The sequence below is a fragment of the Mustela lutreola genome, chromosome 13 (assembly GCF_030435805.1).
Source record: "Mustela lutreola isolate mMusLut2 chromosome 13, mMusLut2.pri, whole genome shotgun sequence".
NCBI lineage: Eukaryota > Metazoa > Chordata > Mammalia > Carnivora > Mustelidae > Mustela > Mustela lutreola.
Window position 1 is genome coordinate 60,684,179 of NC_081302.1, and position 12,127 is coordinate 60,696,305.

The 12,127-nt window shown below is 39.2% G+C and overlaps 1 protein-coding gene across 5 annotated transcripts in view; it reads left to right on the forward strand.

Moving 5' to 3' along the window:
- Positions 1–12,127, forward strand: part of CDADC1 (cytidine and dCMP deaminase domain containing 1) — a 47,364-nt gene that overhangs the window by 12,150 nt on the left and 23,087 nt on the right. For all 5 annotated transcript variants that reach the window (XR_009346870.1, XR_009346871.1, XR_009346872.1 and 2 more), the window contains 2 exons: positions 6,162–6,339; positions 10,935–11,504. Coding sequence is in view for 2 of the 5 variants with exons in the window: in XM_059143899.1 (XP_058999882.1) it covers positions 6,162–6,339; positions 10,935–11,504 (748 nt within the window). In the remaining 3 variants the exon portion in view is untranslated. The remainder of the gene's footprint in view (positions 1–6,161; positions 6,340–10,934; positions 11,505–12,127) is intronic.

The window sequence follows — 12,127 nt, forward strand, 5'->3', positions numbered from 1 at the left end:
CAGACTTACTGCTTTGGCTTTGAGTTCTCTTCATTTGTAACACCTGAGAAGGTGTCTTCCTTTCTTTTGAGCTTGACTATGCATTTAAAACTTTTTTGTAGGGGCATCTGGGTGGCTAAGTCCTTAAGTGTCTGCCTTTGGCTCAGGTCATGATCCCAGAGTCCTGGGATCAAGGTGCACATCTGCCTCCTTGCTCAGTGGGGAGCCTGCTTCTTCCTCTCCTACTCCCCCTGCTTGTGTTCCCTCTCCCTCTGTCAAATAAACAAACAAATAAAAGTCTTAAAAAAAAAAAAACTTTTTGTAAATAATCTACGTATTTGTAGAAGGTGGGACCTACCCACATTAGTCTAGACTGCCATAGTGTGAAAAATTGGGAGAGTCAGTTTTGAGAAAGAAGTTGAGAACTATCTTTATTTAGTCAGTATTTGAAATATTTTAAAAATTTAAGATGACCTCTGCTTTGTTTCTGCCTTTTACCATCTGTGGGTCTTTCAGAAAACCACATAATCTCTTTGGGCTTCACTTATCCATGTATAAAACCACAGGGTTTCCTACATTTTTTTGTTATTACCACATAGAAGCTTAACACTAAATAGTTATAGACTGGATGCTGTAAGAAACAAGTCAAATCAACTTGGTTCTCACCCTTTCCTAGGTTAAAGTGTACTTATTTTTCAGTCAGAAAAATTAATGGATAATTAAATGGTTCATTGTTCAGTTAAGAATGCCTAGATTTAGAAAATTTCTGGTATAAAGCCAACATTAAACTTTCAGAAAAGTCTTTGGACCTAATGAGAAATGTGCTTTTGTTCAAACTGGGTTCAGATCAAGAACTAAATAGAACTTTTATTTTATTAATAAATCAAGTATAATCTGTGATATAATCATTAGATATGTTAAAAAAAATAAAGTTCAACTGAGTAAACTTAAAGATCTAATTGCTTTATTCAATGATTCATGAATCTAGCAGCATCCCCTCTAATAAATAGAAAGGAGCTCTTCCTCATTGCAAAAAGGGGAGGCTTCTACAGGCAGACCAGGCAGGAAAAGGGAGTGTCTATAGTTTTAGGCAGGGTTACCTTCCTTTGGGGAACTGCAGGAGTTTATCAGGTGGATTTCCTCACTAGCTGACCAGGAAATTCAGTCTGACTGGTTAAGGTTATATTCCTGGGAGCGGCCAAAGCCTCAGTTAGGTGAGGCATTAAGTCTCAGTCTGATGGTGTGGGCTTAGCATGAGTGACTCTATTTGGGGCCTTCTTTTGGTTGCTGAGACCCCTCCACCTGAGAGATGTGATCAAAACTTAATGCATTAGTGCCATCCCTTGCTGTTGCTCTGAAATTCTTAGAGTTTTTGTTGATCGTCTATGGTGGTATTCATAGGACATGAGTTTTAGTTTTGTTTTCGCTGGTTTTTTTTTTTTTGAATCTTTGTAGTATTCACAGACCATGACTTCAAGTTCACATTTTTAAAGGAAGTCATTCTCTTCATTCCTTTTCTGATGTTCCAGTCTCAGGTAAATGATTTGTTTGGTGGTTAGTGGCTGCGAACACACATTTAAAGCTGTATTTGAGAGAATACAACAAACCAGAGAGACCACTATGATTATTACAAGCAGGGTAGTCCCCAATATCTAGAGTGTGTTTCGAGCTGCAGTCCCCAACACCCAAACCAGGCAAAATTAAATAAGTTAAAGGAAGACCCTACTGAAGGATTCACTTTCTTTTTTTTTTTTTTTTTTTTTTTTTTTTTTTTTTTTTTTAAAGATTTTATTTGTTTATTTGACAGACAGAGATCACAAGTAGGCAGAGAGGCAGGCAGAGAGAGGAGGAAGCAGGCTCTCTGTTGAGCAGAGAGCCCGATGTGGGGCTCGATCCCAGGCCCCTGGGATCATGACCTGAGCCGAAGGCAGAGGCTTTAACCCACTGAGCCACCCAGGTGCCCCAAGGATTCACTTTCTTAAGCCAGGTGGCTCTTTCGGTGGTTTCACAGCTGAGTTTCAGCTTTCCCACAGCATTAATCCATGTGCAGCAAGTGGTGTTGGTCACAGTACAGACAGCTCCTTGTTCAGCCAAAAAATAATCAAGGGCCATCCCATTACCAAGAACAGCTTTGGTCAGAGGGCCCAAGGATTTTGTTGGGCAGCTGTTTTTTAAAAAGCAGATTCTGTAATACTTTAAAGAGTTAAGGAAAATTTCCTGATCATAGCCTCATTCATACTCACTCCTAACCAGGGAAGGGAGCTAATTTTTAATCATGTATGCCTCCTGTAATTCCTTTTTGAATCTTGGCTCAGAACTGGAAAGGTAACAGCCAGGGAACCAGTACAATTTAAGGGGCTTAGACTGTACAGGCAGTTTTTACTCTGGTTGCTCTTACCTTGTGTCCCTTCCTTTGTACAGAGCTTGGATGAATGTTTCCCTGGGTTGTTAACAAGAGACAGGGTTTGTTCTGGAGAAACAGGTGTTGGAAATCAGGGAGAAGTTTGTGACAGGCAGAACTGCAGAATCACCAGCATCAGGGCAAGTTCAACAGTCATTTGGAAGTTGGATTAGCAACGGCCCGAGATACAAGGCCAAAGCAAGGCAAAATATGGACAAAATCATAAGGACCTTCATGCTGTAAGAATTAGGAAAAAGGATGGTCAGAGAGGGAAAGAGGAATGGAAAGAAATGTTCTTGATCCCACATTTTGGGAGAGAAAGCAGTGGAGAAGACATTTAGCATTTATATTTGTCCATGACAAACAATTTTATGAAAGCTGTGAACTAAATTCTGGGCAAGGGAGCTTCTGTAGCAGTTTGTATTTATACTAAACCTCCACCCTCTCCCCTTTTTTTCTTTAGTCTTAGGAATTGGGGATGGTTTAGATTAGAGTTCCTGGGGAAGATCCGGTAAAACATGTGCATCTCAAAGGCACAGGGAAAGAATGTTAAGTTCCTCCAAAACAATTTATAAGCCTTTTGAGATAAATATGGGAGGTTTGGGGATTGGTAAAAAGAATAGGTGGATTTTGAATTGTTTCTAGAGCTGCATTTCTGGTTTTGTAAAGATCTGTAAGATAAGAACAGTTGCTTTTAATTTCTCAAGGAATTGGGTTGTAACTTAAATGACATCATAGGTTGGTCCCCCATCCAACCACATCATCTTCAATTTGCTTTTATATATTAGGGAAAATATTTCCAACTCAAGATGGAAATCAAAAGATTTCTGTGTACAGATTTAGAGCTCTTTGTCATTGTCATTTTTTAGTAAATCCATAAAAGCGTGAGAAGGTTTTTACTTTTCCTCTGGGTTCATAGTTTTTTATTTTAGCTTAGGGGAGAATGTCTAAGAAAAACTCTGATCAGGCTTTGAATATCAGCTTTTAATCTGGCCAACTTCTGACCACAGGACAAGCTACTTAAAAAAACTCCTTTTAAGTATCCTATCAATTTTCAGCTGAGACAAACAGTAAATATTCCTGACAGTATTAAATAACCCCCTGGACTCAAAGGCGTCCACAGAGAGGGCTCAAAAGATTTTTTTTTTTTCCTCTCTTTCTCTCTCTCTCACTCTCTCTCTCTCTCTCTCTATCAGTTACTGTAGACAGAGATCCAGGAGAGCTGACTCTGGTAAGAGTTCTCACTCTTAGCCAGCTTTGGCCAGTTTTTCCTAGGATCCCTCAGCAGACTTGTAGTGAGGTGTAAAGTCGGTGTAGCTTTGGTGTCTATCAATTTTATCAAGGTTTTCAAATCATTTTCATTTTATTTTCCCTTGGCTGTTTAAGGGAATAAGGTAGCAATTTACCTGACACTTCCTTGGAGCCCTGTCAACCCTCCTTCAAGGCTAGTTCTAGGGGTCTCTGTAAGGCTACCTACTTGGTGGACTTTTGTTTATGGTCTTGTAGTCTCCTGAAGATTGGAAAGAAGATTGAGGCAGAGGATTGCTAGAATGAAGGTATACTCAATTAAAGGAGGATAGAGGGTGACAGTAGGAGTTACCTCAGTCTTAGAGTTCTGTTGTATATACCTCTTGTGTCTTTAATTTTTCACAAGTGATTTGCAACAAATCTTTCAGTGAAGGTATTTTGGAATTTTGAAGCCTTTTGGAGCTTTCTGCATGCCAGTTAAAACAGGTATATACCACTGTGTTTGTTTGATTTGGAAACCCTTTCTTCTTGAATGATCTTATCTAACTGGACCATTCCTCACCGTGTCCATCTCATTCTAGGCTGTTAGTTATCTGAGGGCTTCTAGCAGTTTGGTAGGGCTCTAGCCAGAAATGGAGTTTAACCCATATTTTCTGTCCAGCGGTAGCTAGTGGTAAAGGAGGTACAACCTACATTTCTGTCTGGCCGTATCTTGGGGTCCCCAACCTGATGGTTGTTACCAAGCCAACTTCTTAGGGTACAAAAAAGCTTAGGAGGATTTTGTCATTTTGTAGATACTTTTAGCTTCCAGGATTATAATTTTTAGACTTATAATAAGTAAGGGTGCCAGAAGGTAGTATGCTTTGGAATTTAAGGGTCTCTCTTTCTCTCTCTTATTTTTTTTCCGATTTTATTTATTCTAGAGAGAAAGAAAGAGCGGGGGGAGGAGAGGGGGACAAGCAGACTCCACACTCAGCATGGGCCCTGATACAGGGCTCAATCTCAGGACCCTAAGATCATGACCTGAGCTGAAACCAAGAGTCGGATGATCAACTGACTGAGCCACTCAGGCACTCCTCTATCTATCTGTCTTCCTACCTATCTATCTGTCTGTCTAGCTATCTACTTACTTTTAAGCTAAGTGGGTTTCTCAGAGCCAAACTAATAGCTAAGAAGAACATGCTGCTATACCGGGGTTGGGAGTTGTGTGATGTTTTACCCTATACCTAATTGCATCAAAATTTTCTTGAGGTTGGTGGGTGACCTAGTGTCATTCTAACCCACTCTATGACCAGCTTATCCTAACACAGGATTCTTAGAGTTTGGTGGCAATTGCTCTAACAGCCTTTTTTTTTTTTTTTTAAGATTTTATTTATTTATTTGACAGAGAGAGATGACAAATAGGCAAAGAGGCAGGCAGAGAGAGAGAGGAGGGAGGAGGAAGCAGGCTCCCTGCTGAGCAGAGAGCCCGATGCGGGACTCGATCCCAGGACCCTGAGATCATGACCTGAGCCGAAGACAGCGGCTTAACCCACTGAGCCACCCAGGCGCCCCTGCTCTAACAGCTTTTAAGTGCTTAACCCATGTCCACCAATTTGGCAGCTTTTGGTCAGCCAAGAGTCCGATTAGCAGTAGCTTTTACCTACACAATGTAAGACAAACATGCTCACCTTAACACACCAGCAGTAATCAAGAGATTTTACCTTAGCCTGGCCAAAAGAAGGCCTTGTGCACACCACTACCAATTCTTAACATGCAATCTAGGACTGGGAAAAGGACTGAACCAGCACTCCTCAACAAATAGGGACTATAGCCTAAGATTCCACACAATGGGGAGTTGTAGACTGAACCACAAGGAGTTCCCAATATGGAATCTGGGGGCTAAGTCAAGGGGTGGGGGTTCCAATCAAATGGGGGATTTTGGACTGGAAAAGCAATCAGATTAAGAGCTCAGTGCAAAGACATTTAAGCCCAGAACCAAGAGAAACTCACCTATGGCCCTTAGATATGGCAAGAAAGACAGAGGGTATCATGCTTGTGTTTCTTGTTGTCCCTGAAGCCATCAGGAATTTTCCTTTGTATCCAGATGCTTCCACCAAATCTGTTAAAAACCAAGTTCAACTGAGTAAACTTAAAGATCTAATTGCTTTATTCAACGATTCGTGAATCATACAGCATCTCTAGTAAATAGGGAGGGGCTCTTCATCACTGCAAAAAGGGGAGGCTTCTATAGGCCTCTACAGACTTCTACAGATGGGGCAGGAAAAGGAAGTGTCTAGCAAAAAGTGGATTGTTTCAGGCAGAGTTACACTCCTTCGGGGGGCTGCTGGAGTTTATCAGGTGGATTTCCTCACTAGCTGACCAGGAAATTTCAGTCTGACTGGTTAAGGTTATATTCCTGGGAGAGGCCAAAACTGCAACTAGGTATTAAATCTCAGTCCAATGATGTGGACTTAGCTTGAGTGACTCCATTTGGGGCTTTTTTTAAATAGATGTTAGCACTAATACAATATTATTTTGTATTTTAATGTAGGTGAAGAGAACTGGTCTTGTGGTGGTGAAAAACACGAAAATTGTTGGTCTCCACTGTTCTAGTGAAGATTTACATGCTGGAAAAATTGCTCTTATAAAACATGGGTCAAGGCTGAAAAACTGTGATCTTTATTTTTCCAGAAAACCCTGTTCTGCTTGTTTGAAAATGATTGTAAATGGTAAGTGTAGATAAGGCTTGGTTGGGGATTAATAGTATTTATCTAAGAATAACCAAGATAAATTGCCTAAACACCACTATCGTTTAGAAATATGAATACATATCAGAATATAGTTTGATACTAAGAAAAGTCAAACAACACGGATTCTGGTCTCAGCCCTGTCACTGTTTAGATGAGCCTTTGTGTATTAGTAGACTAATGCTAGCTACCATAATAAACACTGAAATTTCAGTGGCTCAATATACTAGACCTTTATCACCCATGTAATAGTCCAACATAGGTGTTGCTGAACAGCAGGTGGTTTTTCTCCATGTGGCTGTTTCATGGGTGTAGGCATCTTCTGTGTTTTGCTACTGTTGTCTTCTAGGGCCTTGAGTCTTTTGCATCCAGAGGTAGACTGAGACAGAGAATAGAGAAGGCACACTGCTCCTAAAAACTAAAAATGCTGGCCTAGAAGTCACTTGCATCATTTCTGTTCCCATCCACTGTGGGCTCTGTAGCTCCTGTCTGAGCAGCTGTCTCCCAGGGACTGCTCTGTACTTTGGACGGAGAAGCACAAATTATTAATGTTTAACTATCCATCTCTGCTACACCAGGCTGCTCACTAAAGCTATGCTTATGATTCTGTTTTGTATCCAGGTAAGTATGCATACCATTCTCCCATTTAAAAAATATTACATCTTTTACATAGGCACTTTGATGTTGTGACTTAGATATGAGTTATATATTTGGTCTTCATCCCATTCCTGGTACAAAGCAAATAAAACCCTTGGAACTTCCTGGGTGATGAGGGTGATAGAGGTGTCTTTTGTTATTCTTAACAAGCCCCCTTCAGCCACACTTGAGTTTGTTAGTGAAGGGACTTTTGGGAAGCTCCATAAATGGGGGCCCGCTTGTCAGCAGAACCAACTAGGTAATTAAAGGGTTGGCGCTTTCAGTCTCACTTCTCAGACCTCTGAGGTTTGAGTTCAGTTACCAATGGCCAATAATTTAATCGTTCATGCCTATGTAATGAGGACTCCTCCTCCAAAAAGAGCAGGTTTGGAGAGTTTCTGGAGAAGAAAAAGCTTATATAGTTTTTTGTTTGTTTAAAGATTTTATTTGTTTGACAGAGAGAGAGCATAAGCAGGGGGAGCAGCAGACAGAGGGAAAGGGAGAAGCAAGCTCCCCGCTGAGCAAGGAGCAGATGTGGGGGTCAGTCCCAGAACCCTGCGACCATGACCTGAGTTGAAGGCAGATGCTTAACCAACTGAGCCACCCAGGCATCCCAAACAAGGCTTAAACAGTTTTAATCCATTCCCTCAATTTGCTGCTTGGATTATTTGTTACAACTTAATGTAACACATCATCTAGTACCAAATGAGTGATAAAGGCTGTTAAGTGATATATGAATTGAGGGGTGTAATAGTGATCTATACAGGTTGTCGTGTAATGAAAGGCTGGGGCTTAAGCTGGATCTTGACGGGTCAGATGGAGAGGAAGAAGAACACATTCCATGGGAGCAGCACATGCGGGATCATTGGTTTGTGAGAAGCAAGGTTCTGGGGTCAGTGTTCATAATGGAGAAATACTCTTGGAAAGCGAAGTCATTTCAGGCCCCCAGCTATGTTCTTCTCTTTCTTTTTCTGGGGAGCCCGTAACTCTTTAGGCTTATGTTATAAACTGAATTATTCACTTTTTTTTTTCACGGAACACTGCGAACAGACAAACTGTGTGGCAGATGTTCTCTCAGAAAGGAATAAGTGAACCTATCACTCCTAAGAAAACTGACAGTATTTGTTGCCAATGATAAAGTTTGAGTCTTCAAGTGAAAATTAGAATTTTGAAAAAGTTACATCCACCGTCATGAGCTTACAGCTTCCTAACACTTGAGATCAACACTAAGACTCTAATGATGTAATATTTATGATGGTCATGCTAACGAACAGTACTTTGTCTTAATATCGTAAAGTCGGTAAACCAGTATTTTCCAAAAGACCAACGTAGGATGCTACAAAATCATGCATGCGTGAGAGAGCCATTGTAAGTGCACAGTAAACCAATGGACTTTAACATAGTTGTATGGAAAGTTTATTGATATATTTCAGATTCCATACTGTAACTAACTTTTAAGAAATTACCCCTCAAATTTTTATGTAGTGTCAAAGAGGAATATTCAGTTATCTGAAATGTGTGTTAAAATCTTCTTTTTCAACTATACATGTGTGTGGATCTGAATACTTTTCATATACTTCAGTGAAAACAACCTATCACAGCAGATTGAAAGCAGGAGCAGATTTGAGAATCCAGCTGTATTCTATTAAGCCAGATAATAATAAAGAATTTTGTAAACATTTAAAACAATGCCATTCTTCTCAACTAGTTTTTATGCTGTTTTGGAAAATAGTTATTTTTTATTAAACTGTGTTATATTAAAGTATAGTAGGTTCTCTATTGTTATTTTTAATGAATTAAAAAATATTTTTTTGAGGAGCGCCTGGGTGGCTCAGTGGTTAAGCCGCTGCCTTTGGCTCAGGTCATGATCTCAGGGTCCTGGGATAGAGTCCCGCATCGGGCTCTCTGCTCAACAGGGAGCCTGCTTCCTCCTCTCTCTCTCTCTGCCTGCCTCTCTGCCTACTTCTGATTTCTCTCTGTCAAATAAATAAATAAAATCTTTAAAAAATATATATTTTTTTGAAATTTTTTAAAGTTTCTAATATAATAAATATCAGTAGGTATAACCTATATAAACAGAGCTCTTTAGGGTCCTCAATAATTTTTAAGAGTATAACGAGTTCTGAAACCAAAACATTTGGAAACCCCTGCTGTAGCATTTGCCAGTGGTACATGAACATTTGTTCAGAGACTAGTCATTCCCTCTTCTCCTTAAATCAGGATTGCTAGAAGCAAACCAGATGCTTAGGTGAAAGATTGACTATCACCACTGAGTAGAAATGGATTGTGAGAACTCCAGCAGAGGGAAGGTGAAATGCAGCCACAGGAAACGTTCTGATATCAGCTCTGAGCCTTCAAAGCTGATTTATAACCCAAGCTACAGTAAGAGTCAGGATGAGCAGGGTGTAGATAGAAATGTGTGTTTGTTCAACTAAGACTTCTTAATTCATCTGTTTCTTGGAATGCAGGACACTCTGTGGGCCATCTGTCTTTTCCCTTCTGGGCACAATCATAAAAATCTGTCCTAGCTGAAATTCCATGAGATAACTAGTAAAGGAGTCTCTTTGTAAAATACTAATCAATTGATGATCATTTGAGTGCTTAACCCTGTGTAAAGGATCTAATTGTTCCCTCTCAAATATAAACTATTTTTTTCATCTGTTTGTTACCTAGTTTTATTTTCTCTTTTGTAAATTGTCTGATCATATTGTTTTGTCTGTCTTGAGGCCTTATTGTTCTCGTCAATTCTTATGTATTGTTAATGAATTACAGTTTTTTCTGTACATTAAAGATTACTAACCTTCTGTCACATTAATTGAAAAGAAATTGTTTTGTCTTTAATTTTGTGGGCTTAAAAAATTGATATTGCTCCCCACCCCCCAACACGTTCATATAAACTGCTGCCCTCACATTCTTTTGGCCATTTAGGTTTTTTCTATATGTCTACTATTTATTTATTTACTTACTTGAGAGAGAAAGAACGAGCAGGGGCCAGGGGCGGGAGTAGAAGCAGAGGGAGAGGGAGAAGGGTACTCTGTGCTGATCAGGGAGCCCAAAACAGGAGCTAGATCCCAGGACCCCAGGATTATGACCTGAGCCAAAGGTGACACTTAACTGACTGAGCCACCCAGACACCCCTATGTTTTTACTGTTTTAAACAGTGCTGCACTAGATATACATGCATGATTTTGTTTGTTTGTTTCTATTTAGAATTTTTCTTTCTTTTCTTTTTTTTTTTTTTTTTTTTTTTTTTTTAGAATAGCTTCCCAAAGGAAGAATTCCGACCATAGGTACATTTTTAATGTATGGATGAATTATTTATTTCAAATACGAAACTCTCAACAATATCAGTTGTCAGCTATGATCTTTCTAAAAGCAGCCATTTGATTACTTATAGGACTACAGTATGTAGTTCTGGTGCCGGGCTTGGGGACCACACTGAGCAAAGCCTGTGATTCCACAAATATCTTCCAGGCACCCATCTTTTCCCATAAAGGGCTATATAACAAATCTCTTAGGCTTTGCAGGCTATATGGTGTCTGTACAGGTACTCAACTCCACTACTTCATTGTAGTGCAAAAGCAGCCAGAGACTGTCAATGAATGGGTGAGTCTTTGTTCCGGTAAAACTTCATAGACACTGAAATCTGAATTTCATAAAAAGTTCATTTGTCACAAAATACTATTCTTTTGATTTTTCCAACTATTTAAAACTATAAAATCCATTCTTAACCTACAAGCTGGGAAAAAAAACAGGCAGTGGGACAGATTTGGCCTCTGGGCCATAGTTTGCCAACCTTTGGGCTATATTATAGTTGACTTCATAATAGACATTTATTATATTGGGACCACTGGATCTACCACAGTGATAAGGTGGATTTATTAAGAAAGCCCTTAATTTCAACATGGATCTGATAACTGCCTTTCATATTTTGTTTTCAGCTGGAGTTAACCGAATTTCATACTGGCCTGCTGATCCAGAAATAAGTTTGCTTACTGAGGATTCTAGTTCTGAAGATGCCAAGTTAGATGCCAAAGCGGTGGAAAGATTGAAGTCAAACAGTCGGGCCCATGTGTGTGTCTTACTTCAGCCTTTGGTGTGTTATATGGTGCAGTTTGTAGAGGAGACCTCTTACAAATGTGACTTTATTCAAAAAATTGCAAAAACATTGCCGGATGCTAACATTGACTTTTATTCTGAATGTAAACAAGAAAGAATAAAAGAATATGAAATGTTATTTTTGGTTTCAAATGAAGAAATGCATAAGCAAATACTGATGACTATAGGCTTGGAGAACCTATGTGAAAATCCATACTTTAGCAATCTAAGACAAAATATGAAAGACCTTATCCTACTCTTGGCCACAGTAGCTTCCAGTGTGCCCAACTTTAAGCACTACGGATTTTATTGTGGTAATCCCGAACAGATTAATGAAATTCACAATCAAAGTTTGCCACAAGAAATTGCAAGGCACTGCATGGTTCAGGCCAGGTTATTGGCATATCGAACTGGTGAGTTATATGCTTAGTGCATAAATTGGGGCTGACTGATTGGGTTGTATTTGTCTCAGAAGTAAAATGGTATTCGTCTCATCTATTGTAGAGTTCATTTACTCTTAGACACTAAGGTCTTGCTGTTCATTATATGTGTGAAGTTAGTGAAACCCTTGAGTAGGCAACTCTTAGAGCAGTTTTAGGATTCCTGTGGCCTTATTTTCAGTGCTACATTTATAAATCAGGGACTGATTATCTAGACCCTTCCACTTCCTGCTTTTGTCATCTCATTAATCACTGAGCCCTCCACTAGAAATGGGACAAAAAGAGAAAGGAGAGAGAACTAAAATCATTCATTTTAGTTGAGTTGTCAATATTTTGTATGTATTCAGCATTTAATAAAAACTTTAAAAATTTTTATAGCAAAAATATGAATTCAAAATAACGAATAGCTTTGTAGTAAAGGAATATTAAATTCTTCCAGTTGCTGGTATGTCTTTAATCAGCAAGTTGAAAAAACAGATGTTTTTACTTCATTAAGTTGTCCATGAGTGTCTATGTGAAAAAGGAAAGTGTTACTTGGGAATTTTCGTTATTGTGATGAAAGATGGCATCTGTATTTCCAATTATAGAACAATGTT